The following is a 23362-nucleotide window of genomic DNA, read 5'->3' on the forward strand; positions in this document are numbered from 1 at the left end:
AAAAATGTGTGAGCCAGAGGCTAAACAGCTGTGAGCTAGTTCACACTAGCTCAGCTTGGAAGGAACCCTGCTTGGAACTGTGGCCTGATCGTCTCCTTCTTAGCCCTTGAAGAAAACACCAGCACCCCACAATGTATACAAATCCACTGGAAGATTCATTGGAGATGCGTGGTGGCGAAGTTATATCACAGCAAGTGAATGCAAGGGTTAAAAAAAAAACTTGGATGTACCCTATCTCCCCCTCCCCCCCCACACCTTTGTTTGTGCAAGGACTTGGGGTAATATTTATCTACTTCATTTAGACATCACTTTTCTTTCCAGTACGGAACCAAAGTGGCTTCCGACGATCTTTCTATTTTACCCTCACAACAACCCCACGAAACAGGTTAGGCTGAGAGTGCAGGGCAAGGCCCAAGGTCAGCGGGCCAGCTTCCAGGGAAGGGTGGGGATTCGAACCCAGCTCTTCCACATCCCAGGGCTTTTTTTTTTGAGCAGTAATGCAGTTCCGATTGGCTTGGTGTCAGGGGTGTGCCCTAATACGCAAATGAGTCCCTGTTAGGCATTTCCCACAAAAAAGCCCTGTGTGAAACGATGACATAGGGGGTATGGCCATCATGAGTCCCTGCTAGGCATTTTCCACAAAACCCTGTGAAACGATGTCAGGGGTGTGGCCTGATATGCAAATGAGCCCCTGCTAGGCAGATTCTACAAAAAAAGCTCTGTGTGAAACAACAATGACACCAGGAGGTGTGGCCTAATAGGCAAATGAGCTCCTGCTGGACTTTTTCTACCAAAAAAAAAAGCCCTGCCAGATCCTAATCCGGCAGCTGACTCCCTACACAGCACTGGCTCTCTGTCTGTTCTAATGGCAGAGTCCTTTTAAAACACGATTTGCTCAGTATTATTTTTACAAAATGGATAGGGAGGGAGGGAGGGGGAAGGGGTGGGGGAGAGGTAATGGAAAAAACGGTCTAGAAGGAGACCCGGTTCTACTGATCCCTGTAATGTAAATGTGAGATTCTCAGAGACTTTCAAAGAGTCCCCCCCCTCCCCCCCGGTAATATCAGGTGGGTAGCCATTTTGATTCTGAGCCGCCTCGGTGGGGAGGGCGGGATATAAATCGAATAAAATGAAATGAAATTCTGAAGCAAAAGAACGTTTAAATCCAGTGGCATCTTTAAGACCGGCAAAGTTTAATTCTGATAAGCTTTAATGTCCGTGCATGCCGCACAGAAAAGCTTGCGCCCAGAATTAAACGTGTTGGTTTTAAAAGTGCCGCGGGACTCAAAACTTTCCTCATATCAGTTAAACTCTGGACTTCAGAATCCTCTCAGATCTGGAGTTCGAGCCTCGTCCCTGCATTTACTTGTTCAGTCACACAGTCAAGTCTGATTCTTTGTGACCCCATGGACAAAGTCATGCCAGGCCCGCCTGTCTTCCACCATCCTCAATTCATGTTAGTTGCATCAGTAATGCTGTCCAGCCATCTCCTCTTTCGCCTTCCGCTTCTTCTTTTGCCCCCTGTCTTTCCCAGCATCAGGATCTTCTCCAGTGAGTGCTCCCTTCTCATTTGGGGGCCAAAGTATTTGAGTTTCAGCTTCAGCATCTGACCTTCCAGGGAACAGTCTGGGTTGATTTCCTTTAGGACTGACTGATTGGATCTCCTTGTAGTCCAAGGGATTGTCAAAATTCTTGTATCTTCTACAAAAAAACATCACTTTTACCCCTTAATAGCCTTACAAGAGGGGTCTCTAGTTGGGAGAGCCGCCGTTTGCAGCCACTGGTCCCGAAGTTGCCAGATGCCTTTTTAGATGTGGAAACTGGTCTGGGGGTGGGTAATTGCTTCAACCACGCTGGAAGCTGGCCAGGAGGAATAGGGTGACACAGCTGTGAATTTGTGAACAACGGAATATTTATGGGTCCCAACTGTTTTGTATTAAATTCATAGAATCTTCCATTTTGTAATTGTTTAGAAACTCACACTCATGTTACGACGCTTAATCTGTTTGTAACACAGACCTATGCAACACAAGCATCTGATATTTGCAGGGTACATATCCTATCATTAGGGGAGGGACGGTGGCTCAGTGGTAGAGCATGTGCTTGGTAAGCAGAAGGTCCCAGGTTCAATCCCTGGCATCTCCAAAAAAGGGTCCAGGCAAATAGGTGTGAAAAACCTTAGCTTGAGACCCTGGAGAGCCGCTGCCAGTCTGAGAAGACAATACTGACTTTGATGGACTGAGGGTCTGATTCAGTAGAAGGCAGCTTCATATGTTCATATTGGAGGAGGAGCTTCGTATTCAGCAGAGCATGAATGGCCTCTCTCTAAGAAGGCTGTCTGTCGCATACCTGCATGAGTTCCTGTTCTCAGAGGTTTACCCTCGTTTGAAAAAAGGACATATTAGCCCTGACCTGTATCGCTCAGGCAAGCCCCATCTCATCAGATCTCGGTAGCTAAGCGGGATCGACCCTGGCAATACCAGAAGTCGCAGAAGACGCAGAGGCAGGCTTTATTCAGCCAGCTCTCTGAATATCCTCCAGTAGAGGTCAGTCACCAGAAGTTGCCATGACTTCCAGGTACACACACACACACGTGCACACAAATACAAAAATACCAGGAAGAAAGGACATATTTCCCGACTACTTCAAACAAGTGATCATTGTGACAGATCTCATTTTGAATACCCCCTGCTATTTAAGCCAAGGGTGTCCAAACTCGCTTAACGAAAGAGCCACATGGAATAAACATCAGATGTGTGAGAACTACAAGACATGGACGTCAGATGTTGGAAGGAAGGAAAGAAGGAAGGATGGAAGGAAGGAAGGAAGGAAGGAAGGAAGGAAGGAAGGAAGGAAGGAAGGAAGGAAGGAAGGAAGGAAGGAAGGAAGGAAGGAAGGAAGGAAGGAAGGAAGGAAATAGATGGGGGAGGAAGGAGGGAGGGAGAAACAGAAAGAAAGCAACTTTAACTTTAAATGCCTTCTCCAAACCAGCTGAGAGGGTGCTGGGGGCTTCAAGAGCCACACAATATGTGTGAAAAAGCCACATGTGGCTTCCAAGTCACCGTCTGGCCACCCCTCATTTAAGCGATGATAATTCCTACTAAGAATATTTCTAACCTCCCAACCCTAAAAGAAGAGGACATTTCATCAGGTTTTTTTTTTTAAAAAAAGAGCCAAAAAGAGGATGAACACACACACAAAAAGAGGACATCTGGTAACCCTAGTTCTGAGCCATCCTTCCACAACTGAGAAGGCCCTGGCTCTGCTTGAAGCCAGGCAGATGTCCCTCAGGCTGGGAACTGGCAGGCACTGCTGGCCTGGAGTGCACATACAGGTAGAGATGGTCCCATGGGTATGCCGATTTCTGGCCTTAAAGGGCCTTGAAGGTTGCTGACATAGAATGGATGCTTTGAATTTCTGATTATTTCACACAACACATCATTTGGAAATAGCAGAAGTGTGTATCAAATCCAACAGGGAGAAGTGATTGGAGTCAGAATATGATATGATATGGGAGATCCAGGGTCAAATGGAGCAGAGGTCCATCAGTGGCTTTTAGCCACAAAGTAGAGATGGAACCTGTCTGGGACCTCCTGACGGCACCTGGATTTGGGCCACTGTGTGACACAGAGAGTTGGACTGGATGGGCCATTGGCCTGATCCAACACGGCATCTCCTATGTTCTCATGTCTGGGGCAGTAATGCTCTGCATTCTTGGTGCTTGGGGGCAACAGTGGGAGGGCTTCTGGAGTTCTGGCCCTTTTGGTGGACCTCCTGATGGCCCCTGGTTTTTGGCCACTGTGTGACACAGAGTGTTGGACTGGAAGGGCCATTGGCCTGATCCAACATGGCGTCTCCTTTCTTATGTCTGGAGCAGTAATGCTGTCTATTTAGTGCTTGGGGGTGCAACCGTGGGGGGGGGGCTCCTGGAGTCCTGGCTCTGCTGGTGGACCTCCTGATGGCACCTGGTTTTTTTTGGACCACTGTGTGACACAGAGTGTTGGACTGGATGGGCCACTGGCCTGATCCAACATGGCGTCTCCTTTCTTATGTCTGGAGCAGTAATGCTGTCTATTTAGTGCTTGGGGGTGCAACCGTGGGGGGGGGGGGCTCCTGGAGTCCTGGCTCTGCTGGTGGACCTCCTGATGGCACCTGGTTTTTTTGGACCACTGTGTGACACAGAGTGTTGGACTGGATGGGCCACTGGCCTGATCCAACAGGGCTTCTCTTATGTTCTTATGTGACCCAGAGTGTTGAACTGGATGGGCCACTGGCCTGATCCAACATGGCTTCTCTTATGTTCTTATGTGACACAGAGTGTTGGACTGGATGGGCCACTGGCCTGATCCAACAGGGCTTCTCTTATGTTCTTATGTGACACAGTGTTGGACTGGATGGGCCAGTGGCATGATCTAATATGGCTTCTCTTATGTCCTTATATTTGTGGCCATGATGCTCTATCTTGGTGTTTGGGGGGGGGGGCAACAGTGGGAGGGCTTTTGGAGTTCTGGTCCCCTTCTGGACCTACTGATGGCCCCTGGGTTTTGTCCACTGTGTGACACAGAGTGTTGGACTGGATGGGCCATTGGCCTGATCCAATATGGCTTCTCTGATGTTCTTACAAATCCCCTCTCTGCCACGGAAGCCCTCTGGGTGACCTTGGGCCAGTTTCACACTCCCAGCCTAACTACCCCACAGGAAAATAATTTTCTCTAAATGGTCTTTTAAAAATGTGCCATATTTAAACGTTTCTATAGGGATCTTGTAAGAACAAAATGGAGCAGGGGAGAATACATGAAAGCCCCTTTAAGTCCCCACTGAGGAAGTAAAGTAGGGTATAAATGAAGTGCCGCAGAGTGGTAAAGCTGCAGTACTGCAGTCCGAGCTCTCTGCTCACGACCTGAGTTTGATCCCGGCGGAAGCTGGGTTCAGATAGCTGGCTCAAGGTTGACTCAGCCTTCCATCCTTCCAAGGTTGGTAAAATGAGTCCCCAGCTTGCTGGGGGGGAAGTGTAGAGGACTGGGGAAGGCAACGGCAAACCACAGTGTAAAAAGTCTGCCATGGAAATGTCATGAAAGCAACGTCACCCCAGAGTCGGAAACGACTGGTGCTTGCACAGGGGACAACCTTTACCTTTTTTAATGTGATACCTGGCCTGGTTTCCTCAGGTCTCGGAAGCTAAGACTTTTCCTGGTTAGTACTCAGTTAGGAGACCACTGAGGAATCAGCAGCTGCAGACCACCTCTGAATAGCTTGAAATCGCCACAGAATTGCCGTAGGTTGGGGGCAACTTGACGCCACTTCCCGCCACCATAAACTGACAAATCATCAACTAAAGTCTTCCATGGTGCAGCATATAAAAAGTGTGTGTGTGTCTCTCTCTGTGTATACACATTTTTTGGTGGGGAGGGGAGTGGAGCAGCAGAGAAGTGTTACCTGTGAGATCCTGCCTTATATGTGGTGTTTTTCAAACTGGAGCCAGAAGTTCAATTTCACCAGATCGTTAGACATACTTCTGCACACCCGAGAACCCCTTTTGGCAGACTTTACAGTCTTTGAGTAAAGTTTTAGAGAGAATGCTTTCTTATTTATCCTATTGTACATGTATGTACAAGGGGAGGGACGGTGGCTCAGTGGCAGAGCATCTGCTTGGTAAGCAGGAGGTTCCAGGTTCAATCCCTGGCATTTCCAACTAAAAAGGGTCCAAGCAAGTAGGCATGAAAAACCTCAGCTTGAGACCCTGGAGAGCTGCTGCCAGTGTGAGTAGACAATACTGACTTGGATGGACCCAGGGTCTGATTCAGTATAAGGCAGCTTCAGATGTTCAATATGAGCCCCATGGTGCAGAGTGTTAAACCTGCAGTATTGCAGACCTAAGCTCTGTTCACGACCTGAGTTCGATCCCGGCAGAAGCTGGGTTCAGGTAGCCAGCTCAAGGTTGACTCAGCTTTCCATCCTTCCGAGGTCGGTCAAATGAGTCCCCAGCTTGCTGGGGGGAAAGTGTAGATGACTGGGGAAGGCAATGGCAAACCGGCCCCTAACAAAAGTCTGCCATAAAAATGTGAAAGCAACGTCACCCCAGAGTTGGAAATGACTGGGGCTTGTGTTTATCATATTGTACGTTTCCTACAGTTTTGTGAATGAATGTTATGTACCTTTATGCAAACTATTATGCTCTATTTGTTCCCCGGTAGGATGCTTTTTTGGGGTTTTGTACCTTGGTGACCCATGAGCTCTTCTTCATCTCTGGTTCTGTTAACCTTATGTTCAAAGCAAGAGAGATCCAGCCTGCAGCATCCTGTCTGAACTCCGGCCACCAACTCTGATGTTTTTGGGGTCGTTTTCCTCCTCTCGGGGTCTACCGATGGGGAGAGAACAAAACACATTTTCCTGGCAGCGCAAGACTGCTCTCTCCCACCCCCCATGCATGGGAGAGAGCCCCAAACGAAACAAGATTTTTTTTCCGCAGCCAGGCTGCTCTCGTCTTGCAAGCAAGAGTGAAATTTCACAGCTGGGACGTGTTCCCCAAAGAGACGGGGTTTTATAATGGAAACACTGATTCAGCCATTGCTGACTTGGCACGGGGGAGAGCAAGCGGCCTTTGCAGAGAGGGGCCCAGGCAGGCAGGAGCACCAGGAGGGGAGGGAGGGGGAGAGAGTTTCGGAGGGTTAGCCGTGCTGGGTCTGCAGCAGAAAAGCTAGAGTCAAGTCCTGTAAGAAGAACGCAATTGTGCTGGATCAGAACAATGGTCCATCTAGTCCACTAGCACTGGAAAAGCCCACAAGGTGTTCAAGGTACAAGCTTCCAAGAGCCAAGGTTTCCTTTGTTACATGCAGGCCTCATTTGGGGCAGGAGCTCACAGGAGCAGAGCTCCAGAACCTCTCAATTTTATTATGCTCTTTCTTTCTTACCACCGCCCCCCCCCTTCCAAAAAAAATACACCAGTTTGGTGTAGTGGTTAAGTGTGTGGACTCTCATCTGTGAGAGCTGGGTTTGATTCCCCACTCCTCCACTTGAAGCCGCTGGAATGGCCTTGGGTCAGCCGTAGCTCTTATAGGAATTGCCCTTGAAAGGGCAGCTTCTAGGAGAGCTCTCTCAGCCCCACACACCTCACAGGGTGTCTGTTGTGTGTGTGTGTGTGTGTGGGGGGGGAGGTAAAGGAGATTGTGACCACTCTGAGACTCAGATTCAGAGTATAGGATGCAGGATATAAATGCAATATCTTTTCATCTGGGCTCCATTGTTCAACCTCCCTGGGAGAATTTTTCTGAACTCTAAGATTTGACAAACTTTCTAATATTTCCCCCCCACAAAAAATGGGGAAATAACCCAAACCTATACAGCAGAGAGATGGAAATCTTCCTCATGCCACTGTGGCCACATAGAAGAAAGTCATTTAAAAAGTATGATGGGAGTGAGGTTTAATTATGACAATTCTAATTCGAGAAGCATTTGAAGTTAGATGCTGAGCTGATAGAATTTAGTCCACCTTCTGGTGATGTCAGGGTGTGTGTGTGGCATATGCAAAGGAGTTATGCAAATGAGCTCCAGCATCTCTTTTTCTATGAACTGACCCCCTGGTCTCCAAAGGAAAAGTCAGTTGTGTGGATATGTGTGGGAAGGGTTTCATGCGCACGCACACACATACAAACTGGTTCACGGTATGTGTTAAAGATTTCATGCCCCAAAAAGCAGACGCATCCAGAGTGCTGAGAAGAAGGGAAAAAAAATTTTACTTGAATTTTTCATCAATAAATAATTTACAGTATGTACAGTTAACACCCCACAAAAGTTCTACGCGCACACAAAATGTGGAAGGAAGGTGGGATGGCTTAGGGGACAAACACCCCGCCCTTTATTTGTTCTAATTTGTTGGGTCTTCATAGGGTCTGCTTTACCGGTAAGCCATAACGTTACAAAATAAAGTGCTTTCTCGATTCTTTGAGCATTAAAACAGGGATATCCCAACAGCTGCAGATCCTAAAAAAAATGGGATCTATTGAGATGACCCAGCCACACACATTATTTCATCTTTTTTAAAAGAACCAATTCCTGTGGTAGACAATTATTCATGTTTCAAGTTCCAGGAGGACTTGGAGACTCACCTCAGGTTTGAACCCATCCACTAGGGCAGCTTTTGTAGGAATACAGCCAAAGGGAGAGTTAAGATTTGCCTGTCTTTTTTTTTTTAATTATAATTAAAATCTACAACCAGTTTATAATCTATGAATAATAATTACCAAATCAGAAGTGGGCTAAAATGTTGAATGAGGGATGCGATTGTCTAGACCAGGGGTGGCCAAACTTGCTTAATGGAAGAACAACATAGAATAAATGCCAGATGTCTGAGAGCCACAAGACATGAACATCAGATGTTTGAGAGCTGCAAGGAAGGAAGGAGGGAGGGAGAGAGGAAGGAAGATGGGGAGAGGGGAGGGAGAGAGAAGTGGAAAGAAAGCAACTTTAACTTTACAGTGATTTAAAGAGACATGCCTTCTCCAAGCCAGCCGACAGGACTGCGGGGGCTTCAAGAGCCACACAATATATGTGAAAGAGCCACAGTTTGGCCACCCCTGGTCTAGACTGGCCCAACAATGAAAAGGTTTGTTATTTCTCCGGAAATGGAAGCCATTTCTCTAGGTAGGAGACCTGTCTTTTTTTTGTGAATAAAAATGGGGCACAGACACGGAGGTGGTTATGTTCATGTCAGGTGATTCTCTTAGTTCCCCCCGTCGTAATTTCAGAACTTCTGCGGCACGTCTCAATGTGGATAAACTATATCTGCATTTGCACATTTAGTTTTGTTGAAAGCCTAGACGGAAGTTCATTTTCAAAAAAGTCTTACTATTCCAGTCTCAGCATTGATGGACGTGTGAACTCTGTTTTTAAACTCTGTCTTTAAAGGAGTTGGCGGGAATGAGATTAAAAACAAAAGATTCCCCCTTTTGGCTGGATTGCACACCACCGTAAACATAATGTGCAGTTGGAGCCCAAGGATACTATCTGAAAAGGGGACCTATTGATCCATTGCTGTATTGCACTGGATGCAGACAGTGCAGCTACGCGGCCATCAACAAGGAGTGTATCCTTTACGGGCTTTGCACAGGATCAGGGCTTCTTTTTGTAGCAGGAACTCCTTTGCATATGAGGCCACACACCTCTGATGTAGCCAATCCTCCCAGAGCTTAGAGGGCTCTTTGTACAGGGCCTGCTGTAAACTGCAGGATAATGGGCTACATTAAGGGGTGCAGCCTAATATGCAAAGGAGTGTCTGCTACAAAAAAAAAAAAGGCTTGCACAGGATTGTGGGTAGGGCTCCCAACCACCATGTGGGGCTCTGGATTTGCAACTGATGATGTAAATCAGTTCTGAATGAAACAATGGCTTTGGAGGGTGGGCTATATGGCATTATACCCAGTGAGGTCCTTGCCCTCCACAGACCCTGTCTTCCCCAGATTCCACCCCCAAAATTTCAAGAAATTTCTCCAGCACCCAGGGGTGGAATTCTAGCAGGATTTCCTTTGCATATTAGGCCACACCCCGCGATGTAGCCAATCCTCCTAGAGCTTACAAGGCTCTTTTTTTGTAAGCTCTTGGAGGATTGGCTACATTGGGGGTGTGACCTAATATGCAAAGGAACTCCTGCTAGAATTCCACCCCTGCCGGCAACCGTAATTGGGTAAGAAAAGTTGTCTGGGGATCAGCAACGTGTTTCCAGATCACCACACAACCATCCTTTACGTGCTGGCTGAAGGACAGGAGAAAGAAAGACCACTTCTGCTTCTAGTAAGCATTCAAAGGTTAGGCTGGCGAAAAGAATAGCATTAGCTGGACTGCGTTTGTACAAGAATGACTAATTTCAAGGTGGCTGATAGTTCTCAACTAGATCTCCTTTTGCAGTTGATGGTTTTCCAGGGACCGGGAACTCCGATCCACTCCTCTACAAACCTGTCAACCCCCAACCTCCCATTCTGACCCCGAGCAAACCCAAGTTTGCAAACTCGGTTGAGCCACCCCTGTTTCATGCTCTCTGTCCAAAGAAACGCCAAATCCATAGAAAAGGGGGGACAAACGGGTCACTGGCAAATCAACCAAAGGGGGGGGGGAGAGGAAGTAAAGTAGTAAACACATATTGTCTTTAACCATTTGAAACAAAACTTACACCTCTTCATCTGTACAGTCACGTAAGACCTTCAGGAGGTCTTTCTCTATATTACAGACATAATAATTTACACCCAAGGGCTATGAAATTGTGTTTGAATGGTGCAGTGGAGATGCTGTGGGAGAAAATGGAAAACAGAAAACAGAAGCTGGGCTGCTGGGGGTTGGACTCGGTGAGTATTATGGGTTGGTGCCTCATTCCTCAAAGATGCCATTCCTTGACTGCTTAGACTCAGTCAACCGGGACTGGGAAATATATGGAGAGGTGGAACACAGAGATAAAGGAAAACAAATCAGATAGCAGCACTTAGGGGTAATCCCGCGTAACAAATTTGAAAACATTGTAAACCACAGTATACCACTACCCTGCCCAGCTCTGGTTTGTACGCCAAAGGGCTATTCTCCCTTCTAATTTTCCTTGCCTGTTGCTTCATTGTAGTTTTTTTTCCTGTCCTGCACGTGTTTTGTTTCCTCTAGCGGTCAATTCAATGTTATTTTATGGCTGGCGTATCTCCCTGCAAATTTAAACTGCAGGTTTTCATACCGGGGGTGCAACTGCGATGTAACATCAAATCGACCACTAGAGGGGGCAAAACACATAGGGAACACAGGCAGTGGATCCAACCATTTAATTACTCTGAGTAAAGAAGTTCTCCAAAGCGCACACACACAAAAATTGGAGGAAGGGAGGTATAAGGTTTGGAGCCCTTGTCATGTTTCCGTTAAGAACCCCCCAGGAAGAAAACTCTCCACCTCTAGTTGCTGTGCAAGATCAACGTTAAAAGAAGTAGCATATGCCACTGGAATACTGGCCTTGTGTATCCTGAGAGTACTGGAATGAGTGTGAGAGGTGGGGGTTAGAAGCAGAGGACAGAAAATGGAGCAGGGATAGGGAGAGTGCTCCATTTGGACTGGGCCCAAATCTGCTGTGCTGGAAAGCGGATCCCTTCCCTATTGCTGATTTGCCAGGCAATGAGTGGGAGGCCTGGGGGCGGGGTGTGTGATGTCACTGACATCACTACATCACTTCCAGGTGCAAGCTGGAAGTGATAAAGGGTAGCTCTAAGAATTGCCAGAAACATTGTAGTTTTACTGTAGAGTTTCCAGACATTCCTAGAGGTACCTATTGTCACTTCCGGGTTGTACCCGGATGTGATGAACCAGCAATGAGGCTGGCAGTGATTTTATTTTTTCTTCCACTGTCACTCAGGCTGGAGGTGGGTCACAGAAGATACCAGCAACCCCAGTTACACCCTTTCCTTACCCAAAGAGCAAATGCCTTGCTAGAGGAGGAAGAAAAAGATTCCAGCAAACCGGATCTCCTCTCCCCCGCCCCCTCCCAATCTTTCCAGGACCGAAGACAGGAGGGCAGGAAAGGGGAGAAGAGGGCAGATCCCAACATACTCGCCACACCCAACTTTGCCTAGGCAGCTGCCTGCAGCCGCGCAAGGGAGAGCGCAGACGTTGAGAGTGGGGCACCAGCAGCTATTACCAGGGGGGGAATCCTAGCAGGAGCTCCTTTGCATATTAGGCCACACCTCCCTGATGTAGCCAATCCTCCAAGAGTTTACAAAAAAGCACCTTGTAAGCTCCAGGAGGATTGGCTACAGTAGGGGCGTGTGGCCTAATATGCAAAGGAGCTCCGGCGAGAATTCCACCCCCGGCTATTACAAATATGTAAGGGGCACACTCCACTTATGCAAGGAGGAGGAGCATGTGTGAGGCATTTCATCGGGTGCAGACGTTGCTCCCCAGAGTCAACGGGCACATCCAACAAAAAGATATTCTAACAGCCCAGAGAGGGAGGCCCTGAGTGGCCTGTGCTGAGAAGACCTTCAGAAGACCTTTCCCACTGGTCTTTTGTCGCCTTCCCGTGCAGTTGTGATCCCGCCACTCCTTTCCGGCAACCCCGGCCCCTTCCGTTGCCGCCACCTTCGCCTCCCTGACAATGGCCCGGCTTACATAAATGGCAAAGTCACAATCACCACAACCATCTGAAACACAGAAAAAGGGGTGCAAGGAACGCGGGGGCCTCCCAGAAGTCTTAGCGATAGGAGGAACTGAGGGGATGGAGGAGGCGGCAAACGTGAGTCAGATTTGTACAGAAACTCTTCACAACGGAAGAAAAATGCTGTCCCGCAAGGAGGTCCACAACTCGCTCAGAGAGGCGACGCAACCATTCGCTCCCAGATGGCTCAGCTTGTATCAGTACTACGATTTTGTCTGTGGTTGTCTCCACCGAGGTGAAGGCCTATAGGGAAACGGCTGAGAAGTGGCTCAAATACCCCAGCACGGCTAGGAGAAGCAAAAGTGGAACGGGTCGCCGGGAGGGAGCCGCGTTCCTGGGCTGTCCGTACAAGTGCAATTTGTCTTTGTTGGAATGGAGCATCTTGACGTCCTCGAAGGCGTAGTAGGCCGCAAGGGTGAAGTTGACATCCCCCGTGGTCAAGAGGTCAAAGACGCAGGATTTGAAGTACACGTCCTCCACGGGCAGCTTCTCTCGGCATTTGGCCGTAGCCGTGTCGTGAGTGAAGGCCCGCCCTTTAGGGCGAGGCTGGCTTTCGGGGGCCTGCACAGCGGAGCGGATGGCCTCAACATCTATTTGTTCATTGAGTGGACAGCCCCGCAGACAGAGGTAGAGGCCCTGGTTGTCTCTGTCCTCCACGGCGTTGACTACTTCCTCAGGCATCCGCACAGCAAAGGTGAGGTAGCGGCCAACCTGCCTCACCACGATGGTGGTTCCGATGTACTTGGCCTGGATCTCAACGTGTTGACCCGATACCTTCTCAGTGATCTTCAGGCTGTTGGCTCCGTGCTTGTCACCACCGTTCTGGGAGCCGTCAATGAATGCCGCTGGGAGCTCGTCCATCTCTGCCTGGTAGACTTTTTGGTCCACGCATTCATGGAAACTCTTGAAGATGATTGTGAGCTGCACAGACAACAGAGGGGGGAAAGTGTGAAAATGACAGCATAGCACTGAAGAGAGTTCTCAAATGCAGACGACAACCTACACCCACTAGGATTCCCATTTGAAGAAGAAGACCACCGCAGATTTATACCCTGCCCTTCTCTCTGAATCAGAGACTCAGAGCGGCTTACAATCTCCTTCTTCCCCCACAACAGGTACCTAGTGAGGAGTGTGGGGCTGAGAGAGCTCTCCCAGAAGCTGCCCTTTCAAGGACAGCTCTGCGAGAGCTCTGGCTAACCCAAGGCCATTCCAGCAGCTGCAAGTGGAGGAGTGGGGAATCAAACCCAGTTCTCTCAGATAAGAGAGCTATGGCTAACCCAAGGCCATTCCAGCAGCTGCAAGTGGAGGAGTGGGGAATCAAACCCGGTTCTCCCAGATAAGAGTCCGCACACTTCACCACTACACCAAACTGGCTCTCATAATTTGTCCAATTCTGTTGGGAGATCTCCTGGTAATTGTGGTCCTTGCCCACCAATGCTCCCCTGGTTGTTGGGCATAAACTGGGGCAAACAGGAGGGGGCACAGTCATCCTGGGAAGAAAAATTATAAAGAAAAATAGAGGCTTATCCATTCACAGGAAGTTCTGACCATAGAGCTTCTGGTAATTCCTAGAGTTACCCTTGTCGCTTCCAGGTAGTTCGGACCATAGAGTTTCTGGTAATTCCTAGAGCTACTCTTGTCGCTCTAGTAATCGCCAGGAACTCTATGGTCAGAACTTCCTAGAAGTGGACAAGGCCTTTCCCTTTTAATTTTCCCACTGGGATGCTCCCCCCACCGCCCCCCAACACTCCTGTCTGAACATATGAACATATGAAGCTGCCTTCTACTGAATCAGACCCTTGGTCCATCAAAGTCAGTCTTGTCTTCTCAGACTGGCAGCGGCTCTCCAGGGTCTCAAGCTGAGGTTTTTCACACCTATTTGCCTGGACCCTTTTTTGGAGATGCCGGGGATTGAACCTGGGACCTTCTGCTTCCCAAGCAGATGCTCTACCACTGAGCCACCGTCCCTCTGGCAACTCAACACTCCACTCACACTCTCTCCTGGTGTTAAAGCACCAAATAATTATTTCCTGATAACAAACGGAGGCGGTTGAATGTATGAAGCTATCTTATATGGAATCAGAGACCACCGATCCATCAAGGTCAGTATTGTCCAGAAGTACCTCTTTACAGTTTCAGCTGGAGACTTCTCATCTCACCTCCTAACTGATCCTTTTAGCTGGAGATTCCAGGGACTGGACCTGGGACCATTTAAATTGGAGGAGGGAGGCAGATCGGCTGTTTCTGCTTGATGGCAGAAGTGGCTCCACCTCCCCCCTCTTTAAAAGGGCAGAGACGGGGCCGCGGGTGGGGCGGCAAAAACCCCAGCGCTGCCCCTGGATGGTAGAGAACTGCCTGACTTTCATCTTGCAGGAGAGGAATAAAGGCCATCAAGTTGCAACAGATTTACAGGGACCTCTCATGAGATTTGTCATTTGGTTTGCTTAAAAGTATTGCCTTCTTCATCATAGCAGCCCTGGGCTTTCTGGCGAGCCTCCCGTCCATGCGGAGCTCTCACAGCAAGTCGGAGATCTCACAGCACCTTCACAGAGCCTTTTTTGTAGCAGGAGCTCCTTTGCATATTAGGCCACACCTCCCTGATGTAGCCGATCCTCCTGGAGCTTACAGCAGGCCCTGTAAGAAGTGCCCTGTAAGCTCTTGGAGGACTGGCTATATGAGGGGTGTGTGGCCTAATATGCAAAGGAGCTCCTGCTATAAAAAAAAAGCCCTGCTCTTCCATGCAAAATAACACCATTTCAATCCGCTTCAGCTGCCTTTTGCAAGCAGATTTTTGCCATTCCACACAATAAAGACTGAAGCCTTTCCCAGATGTAGCCCCAGTCCAGGGGTGGCCAAACTATGGCTCGGAAGCCACATATGGTTCTTTCACACATGTTGTGTGGCTCTCAAAGCCCCCACTGCCCTGTTCGTTGGCTTGGAGAAGATATTTCTTTCTTTAAATCGCTTCTCCAAGCCAAGCTAGCTGGCAGCTTGGGGAATGCATTTAAAGTTAAAGTTGCTTTCTTTCCACCTCTTTGTCTCTCCTTCCTCCCCCATCTATTTTCCTTCCTTCTCTCCCTCCCTCCCTCCTCTCATACATCTGACATTCATGTCTTGTGACACTCAAGCGTCTAACGTTTATTCTACATGGCTCTTTCATTAAGCAAGGTTGGCCACGCCTGCCGTAGTCAGTCAGGAAGGTGTACTCGAGACCCAGGTTCGAATCCCCTACTCTGGAAGCTTGCTGGGTGACCTTGGGCCAGTCACATACACTCAACCTAGCCCACCTCACAGGGTTGTTTTGAGAATAAACATGAGGAGACCCATGTAAGCCGCTTTAGGTTCCCAATAGGGATTAAAGTGGGGTCTAAGTAAGGTAAATAAATGAATTTGGAAGAAAAGACGTGTCTCCTAATTGGCTACATGTGGACAGCTTCCTAAGGCGCTGGTCACCACCACAGAGCCAGTTTGGTGTGGTGGTTAAGTGTGCGGACTCTTATTTGGGAGAACCAGGTTTGATTCCCCACTCCTCCACTTGCAGCTGCTGGAATGGCCTTGGGTCAGCCATAGCTCTCTTATCTGGGAGAACCGGGTTTGATTCCTCACTCCTCCACTTGCAGCTGCTGGAATGGCCTTGGGTCAGCCAGAGCTCTCTTATCTGGGAGAACCGGGTTTGATTCCTCACTCCTCCACTTGCAGCTGCTGGAATGGCCTTGAGTAAGCCAGAGCTCTCTTATCTGGGAGAACCGGGTTTGATTCCCCACTCCTCCACTTGCAGCTGCTGGAATGGCCTTGGGTCAGCCAGAGCTCTCTTATCTGGGAGAACCGGGTTTGATTCCCCACTCCTCCACTTGCAGCTGCTGGAATGGCCTTGGGTCAGCCAGAGCTCTCTTATCTGGGAGAACCGGGTTTGATTCCCCACTCCTCCACTTGCAGCTGCTGGAATGGCCTTGGGTCAGCCAGAGTTCTCTTATCTGGGAGAACTGGGTTTGTTTCCCCACTTCTCCACTTGCAGCTGCTGGAATGGCCTTGGGTCAGCCATAGCTCTCTTATCTGGGAGAACCGGGTTTGATTCCCCACTCCTCCACTTGCAGCTGCTGGAATAGCCTTGGGTCAGCCAGAGCTCTCTTATCTGGGAGAACTGGGTTTGTTTCCCCACTTCTCCACTTGCAGCTGCTGGAATGGCCTTGGGTCAGCCTTAGCTCTCTTATCTGGGAGAACCGGGTTTGATTCCCCACTCCTCCACTTGCAGCTGCTGGAATGGCCTTGGGTCAGCCAGAGCTCTCTTATCTGGGAGAACTGGGTTTGATTCCCCACTCCTCCACTTGCAGCTGCTGGCATGGCCTTGGGTCAGGCATAGCTCTCTTATCTGGGAGAACCGGGTTTGATTCCCCACTCCTCCGCTTGCAGCTGCTGGCATGGCCTTGGGTCAGCCAGAGCTCTCATAGGAGTTGTCCTTGAAAGGGCAGCTGCTGTAAGAGCTCTCTTGGCCTGACCCACCTCACAGGGTGTCTGTTCTGGAGGGGGGGAAGATAAAAGAGACTGTGATCGTTCTGAGACTCTGAGATTCAGATTATAGGGCAGGATACAAATCCAATATCATCACCAATATCACCATCAATCATCATGTCTCTCACGTTTTTTACCTTGCTTGTGGCGGTTGCCGCGGATCCGGGCCAAACAGGGGTGTTGGTGACCTGTACGTTCAGGTAGGTATTGTCTATGAGAGGCCACGCCCCCTGAACTTTGCACGTCTGGAAAGTGTCCGAAAAAGTCCTCAGGTGGGGGTCCCCAAAGAGCCCGCAGTGGGTGTAGTTGGGAGGGGGGGAGTGTTTGTGGAAACTCTTCTCATAATAGCAGACCTCCGGGCTGTCCGAGCGCTCCTGGCTGTCTCCCCGGGGCGGGGGGCGGAGGCGGGGCGGGGCGGTGGGGCCCTCTTTGGAGCAGTTGTGTTGGACCATGAGGTCATCGATGCCGTGGACGGCGGAGTGGTAAGCCAAGTCCCCCCGGCACGTCCGGGCTGTGCGGTGGGTGCAGTGAGCGTAGGTGCGCAAAGCGGTACAGAATTCAGGGGCCTCCTCGGCGCCCAGGTGGTGAGGCCCCGAGGTGGCGGCTAAAAATTCAGAGTTGCACTTCATGATTTTGCACGGAGACATCCCTAAAAGAAGAGAACAGAAATACACGCATGAAGGCCATCTGTCCGAGAGAGGAGCAGAGGTGACTTATTATTTATTTCATTCGTTTGTACCTCGCCTTTATCCCCAAAATGGCTAATAATGTTCTCTTCTCCATTTTAACAGCGTGGCGAGGTAGATTAGACTAAGAGTTTGTGATAAGAACATAAGAGAAGCCCTGTTGGATCAGGCCAATGGCCCATACAGTCCAACACTCTGTGTCACATAAGAACATAAGAGAAGCCATGTTGGATCAGGCCAGTGGCCCATCCAGTCCAACACTCTGTGTCACATAAGAACATAAGAGAAGCCATGTTGGATCAGGCCAGTGGCCCATCCAGTCCAACACTCTGTGTCACATAAGAACATAAGAGAAGCCCTGTTGGATCAGGCCAATGGCCCATCCAGTCCAACGCTCTGTGTCACATAAGAACATAAGAGAAGCCCTGTTGGATCAGGACAGTGGCCCATCTAATCCAACACTCTGTGTCACATAAGAACACAAGAGAAGCCATGCTGGATCAGGCCAGTGGCCCATCCAGTCCAACACTCTGTGTCACATAAGAACATAAGAGAAGCCATGTTGGATCAGGCCAGTGGCCCATCCAGTCCAACACTCTGTGTCACATAAGAACACAAGAGAAGCCATGTTGGATCAGGCCAGTGGCCCATCCAGTCCAACACTCTGTGTCACATAAGAACATAAGAGAAGCCATGTTGGATCAGGCCAGTGGCCCATCTAATCCAACACTCTGTGTCACATAAGAACACAAGAGAAGCCATGTTGGATCAGGCCAGTGGCCCCTCCAGTCCAACACTCTGTGTCACATAAGAACATAAGAGAAGCCATGTTGGATCAGGCCAGTGGCCCATCCAGTCCAACACTGTGTCACACAGAGGCCAAAAAACTCAGGTGCCTTCAGGAGGTGGGGCCAGAACACCAGAAGCCCTCCCACTGTTTCCCCTCCCAAGCACCAAGAATACAGAACATCACTTGCCCCAAACAGAGAGTTCCAACATGCTGTGGCTGATAGCCACTGATGGAGCTCTGCTCCAGATATTTATCCAATCCCCTCTTGAAGCTGGCTATGCCTGTAGCTGCCGCCATCTCCGCCAATTCCATGTGTTAATCATCCATTGGGTGAAGAAAGACTTCCTTTAATCCGTTCTAATCTGGCTGCTCAACAATTTCATGGAGTGCCCACAAATTCTCGTATTGTGAGAAAGGTAAAAAGTACTACTTTTTCTACCATCTCTATCCCTTGCATAATCTTGTAGACCTCTTATCATGTCACCCCTCAGTCGCCGTTTCTCCAAGCTAAAGAGCCCTAAGCGTTTCAACCTTTCTTCATAGGGAAAGTGCTCCAGCCCCTTTAATCATTCTAGTTGCCCTTTTCTGAACTTTCTCCAATGCTATAATATCCTTTTTGAGGTGCGGCGACCAGAACTGCACACAGTACTCCAAATGAGACCGCACCATCGATTTATACAGGGGCATTACGATACTGGCGGATTTGTTTTCAATTCCCTTCCTAATAATTCCCAGCATGGCGTTGGTCTTTTTTATTGCAGTAGCACACACGGGATTACCCTGCCTTTATCCCCAAAGTGGCTGAAATGGTTCACTTCTCCATTTTAACAGCGCGGTGAGGTAGGCTAGACCGAGAGTTTGTGATGGGCCCAGTGAGCTCCCACAGCGCAACTGGAGGTTCAGACTTGGGTCTCGCAGATGCTAATCCAGTAGCACCTTCACGACTAACTAAAAGATACACACTCATGTCTCTGAGGAAGCACACGAGACAGTGCACACCTCGAATAAAACTTGGTTGGTCTTCAAGGTGCCACAGGCCTCTAGGGGGAGACATTTTCCTGAAGATGCGAAAGAGCTCAGCCGTTGGAAAATCCACCCTCCTTTGCCGCTTCACACATGTCTCCAAATGAGGCCAAATTTCCAACACCAGGTGTCACATATAAATTGTGACGAGACCCACAGGCACACGTGGGGCGGCTTACAGGTCCATGTGTGATTGAGAGAGACCCAGGGTTTTGTTTGCAGAAGGAACTCCTTTGCATATTAGGCCACACACCCCTGATGTAGCCAATCCTCCTGGGGCTTATTGTAGGCCCTGTACAAAGAGCCCTGTAAGCTCCAGGAGGATTTGCTACATCAGGGGTGTGTGGCCTAATATGCAAAGGAGTTCCTGCTACAAGAAAAGCCCTGGAGAGACCAGCTCAAAACCCTCCTTTTCTGCATCCAGCTCGTGAGCGCATAAGATGGTAGAAGGGGCACAAATGGATCGCCAGCATTTTTTTGTTTTAAGTGCTGGAAGGAGAAGGTGTAACACATGGGGAGGAAAGATTGATTCTCTCCCCCTCCCCTAACTTCAAACATCCCAGGGAATTGCTTTTTGATCCACCTGGGGGGAAATGTAGGCTACCTTTATGTCTCCTTGTGGGAGCCAGGTGAAATTAAGAAAACAGTGTGTGTACAGGGTAGGGCGGGAGGGGAAGAATTTCTTTGTTCACACTGCAGGAATGCCAACTCCAGGCTGGAAAATTCCTGGAGATTCAGAGGTGGAGCCTAAGGATGTGTGTTTTGGAAAGATGTCTCAATAGGGTACAATCAGGTCCTTTTTGGGGTAGAAAATGCCCAGTGGGAACTCATTTGCATATCAGGCCACATCCCCTGATGCCAAGTCAGCTGGAACTGCGTTCCTGTTCAAAAAAGGCCCTAGATACAGCACCGTACAGTCTACCCTCCAAAGTGACCATTCCCTAGGGTTGCCAAGTCCAATTCAAGAAATATCTGGGGACTTTGGGGGTGGAGCCAAGATCAAGGCTGTGACAAGCATAACTGAACTCCAAAACGAGTTTGGGCCATCACATTTAAAGAGACAGCACACCTTTTAAAATGCCTTCCTTCCATAAGAAATAATGAAGGATAGGGGCACCTTCTTTTGGGGCTCATAGCATTGGACCCCCTGGCCCAATCATTTTGAAACTTGGGGGGCATTTTGGGGAGAGGCACTAGATGCTATACTGAAACTTTGGTGCCTCTACCTCAAAAAACAGTCCCCCAAGAGCCCCCGATACTTCCAGATCAATTCCCCATTATACCCTATGAGAATCGATCTCCACATAGGGAATTATGAAGTGCCCAGCAGACATTTCCCTCCCCCCCCCATTTCTGGCAACTCTGAAGCGAGGAATTGGCCTCTCTACTCTCTGCCAAATTCTTCACAGACACACCATCCCAAGAGGAAGCCTTTCCAATTGGAGACTGAAGCTTCCGGAGGTGGAAAGTCACATGGGAGCTATGGGGGCGGGGCTTCCCCCCTGCGGCCAGCTGAGTGGGGGCGGGAAGGAGCCTGGGAAAGCAGGAGATCCCCCTGGGACCTGGGGATTGGCAAGCCTACCAATGCCCCCCCCCCGGGGAACTGATCTCTGTAGTCTAAAGCTCAGTTGCAATCCTGGGAGATCTCCAGGCCCCACCTGGAGGCTGGCACCCCTAGCTGCAATGCAGAACTTAAAAGCCCCAGTAGACCCCAATTCATGAATTTCTGGTTGTCCCCGGGCCAAAGGAAGCCCGTTTGAAAGCTACAAGGGACAGGGCCTTCTCCGTAATGGCCCCATCTTGGTGGAACCAGCTGCCGAAAGGGCCTGTAAGACAGCCCTCTTCCGGCTGGCCCACAGCTAACCGGCATCGAACATCGAACGCTGAACACCGAAATACTGAATTTGAAATCGAACTTGAATCGAGTGTAGCTTTAAGACCGCTGTATGATTTTAATGTTTATGTATATAATAATTGTTTAGATTTTTAACTATAAATTATGAAATGTTAATTTAATGCTTAATTTTATATTTTATGTTAGTTTTACATGTTGTAAGCCGCCCTGAGACACCTAGTGGGAAGGGCGGGATATAAATCTCAGATAAATAAATAAAAAAAATAAATAAAATTTCCTAGCATTTTTGATCAAAGCCTTTACTGAGTTTTCTGCTCTGACAGAAGAAGCCATCCGCTTCAGGTCCAACTGGATTCACTCCTTGAACCTCACCCTCCACCCCTGTTTCTGCGGCGCTTAAGAGATAGAGGTCTGCTGGGCGGGGGTGGGGGATGAAGGGCATAGCTCTCCATGTGGGATCCACCCCCGGGTGCCAGTCGGATCGGCTGGCAAATGCCTCCTCCTGCCCCCTCTCTCTCCAGCTCATACAAACATCTGCGTGACTCAGCCGCTTTGGCAAGGACACCCGCGCAGGGTGGGCGTGCCGCGATCAATCCTTTGCCAGGGAAGGTTTCCCGCCCTGAAGTGGATTCCGGGGAGCAAAGACAGAAACACAACTCGAACGTGGAATAAGCTAACTGAACACAGGAACTGGGCCGTGAATTGCCAAGTCTTTGGTCTGACTCTCGTTGCTGCTACTAACCCAGCGGGGAAGGCAGGTGGGGGCAAGGGATTCCCCGGTTTGGAGGCCCTCCCCCCACCTCAGGGTCATCAGAAAGCAGAGGGAGGGGAGGGAAATGTCTGCTGGGAGCTCTATTATTCCCTATGGAGACTTATTCTCATAGGGAATAACGGAGAATTGATCTGTAGGTATCTGGGGCTCTGGGGGGCCCCTGTTTTTTGAGATAGAGGCATCAAATTTGCAGTGTAGCATCTGGTACTTCTCCTCAAAACACCCTCCAAGTTTCAAAAAGACTAGACCAGGGGGTCCAATTCTATGAGCCCCAAAAGAAGGTGCCCCTATCCATTATTTCCAGTGGAGGGAAGGCATTTAAAAGGTTTGCGGTCCCTTTAAATGTGATGGCCAGAACTCCCTTTGGAGTTCAATTGTGCTTGTCACAACCTTGCTCCTGGCTCCACCCCCAAAGTCTCCTGGCTCCACCCCCAAAGTCCCCAGATATTTCTTGAATTGGACTTGGTAATCCTATTTTCGGGGTATTTTGTTACCCCAAGCAAGGGCCCACCCATTTCACTCTGGATTCCACACTTTGCCCAGCTGGGCCCAGTCGACATCTGTCAATCAGTAGTCACCTCCCCGCCCCCAATCGTACATTGATTCCCTCCTTATTGTAGTGACCCAAGGCATTGTTCCCTCAGGCTCACCCTTTGGTTGCCAGGCTCCAGGTGCTGACTGGAGATCTCCTGCTACCAAAACTGATCTTCAGGGAACAGGAATTAGTTTCATACCAGGCCAGCAGGGGTCTCCCGATGTCCTTCCAGGATACTGGGAAGTGATGTTGGGCATTTTTGGGGTTACTCCTGGCTGGGGAAGGGTGACACTCTGTTTCTTGGGCAAAACTCTGTGATAAATTTGACTTCAAACCACAGAGTTTTGCCCAAAAACCAGAGCATCACCCCTGTCCAGAAGAAGGCCCAAAAAGGTCAGTTGGGGGTGAGATTTATGCCCCCCCCCGCTGGCTGGCAGTAAGGAAGAGCCTATGAAAGCATGGGAGGGGTAGAGACAAAAACACAAAGAACATAAGAACAGCCATGTTGGATCAGGCCAATGGCCCATCCAGTCCAACACTCTGTGTCACAGAAGAACATAAGAGAAGCCATGTTGGATCAGGCCAGTGGCCCATCCAGTCCAACACTGTGTGTCATGTAAGAACATAAGAGAAGCCCTGTTGGATCAGGCCAATGGCCCATCCAGTCCAACACTGTGTGTCACGTAAGAACATAAGAGAAGCCCTGTTGGATCAGGCCAATGGCCCATCCAGTCCAACACTGTGTGTCACGTAAGAACATAAGAGAAGCCCTGTTGGATCAGGCCAATGGCCCATCCAGTCCAACACTCTGTGTCACACAGTGGCCAAAAATTTATATATATATATATATATATATATATATATATATATATACACACACACACACACACACACACACACACACTGTGGCTAATAGCCACTGATGGACCTCTGCTCCATATTTTTATCTAACCCCCTCTTGAAGCTGGCTATGCTTGTAGCCGCCACCACCTCCTGTGGCAGTGAATTCCACATGTTAATCAC

At 49.2% G+C, this 23362-nt stretch overlaps 1 protein-coding gene across 3 annotated transcripts in view; it reads right to left on the reverse strand.

The window, feature by feature from the left end:
• The window catches only part of RGMA (repulsive guidance molecule BMP co-receptor a), an 80287-nt gene that overhangs the window by 7870 nt on the left and 49055 nt on the right, over positions 1-23362 (reverse strand). The window contains exons 3-4 of one of the 3 annotated variants that reach the window (XM_060260153.1): positions 16816-17327; positions 12388-13090 (exon numbers count right to left, since the gene is read on the reverse strand). The exons of the other annotated variants lie outside the window; for them this stretch is intronic. Of the exons in view, the coding sequence (XP_060116136.1) occupies positions 12413-13090; positions 16816-17327 (1190 nt within the window). The 3' untranslated portion in view covers positions 12388-12412. Of the gene's footprint in view, positions 1-12387; positions 13091-16815; positions 17328-23362 lie in introns of those variants that run through there. 3 annotated transcript variants of the gene reach the window in all.

The sequence above is a fragment of the Heteronotia binoei genome, chromosome 19 (assembly GCF_032191835.1).
Source record: "Heteronotia binoei isolate CCM8104 ecotype False Entrance Well chromosome 19, APGP_CSIRO_Hbin_v1, whole genome shotgun sequence".
Lineage (NCBI taxonomy): Eukaryota > Metazoa > Chordata > Lepidosauria > Squamata > Gekkonidae > Heteronotia > Heteronotia binoei.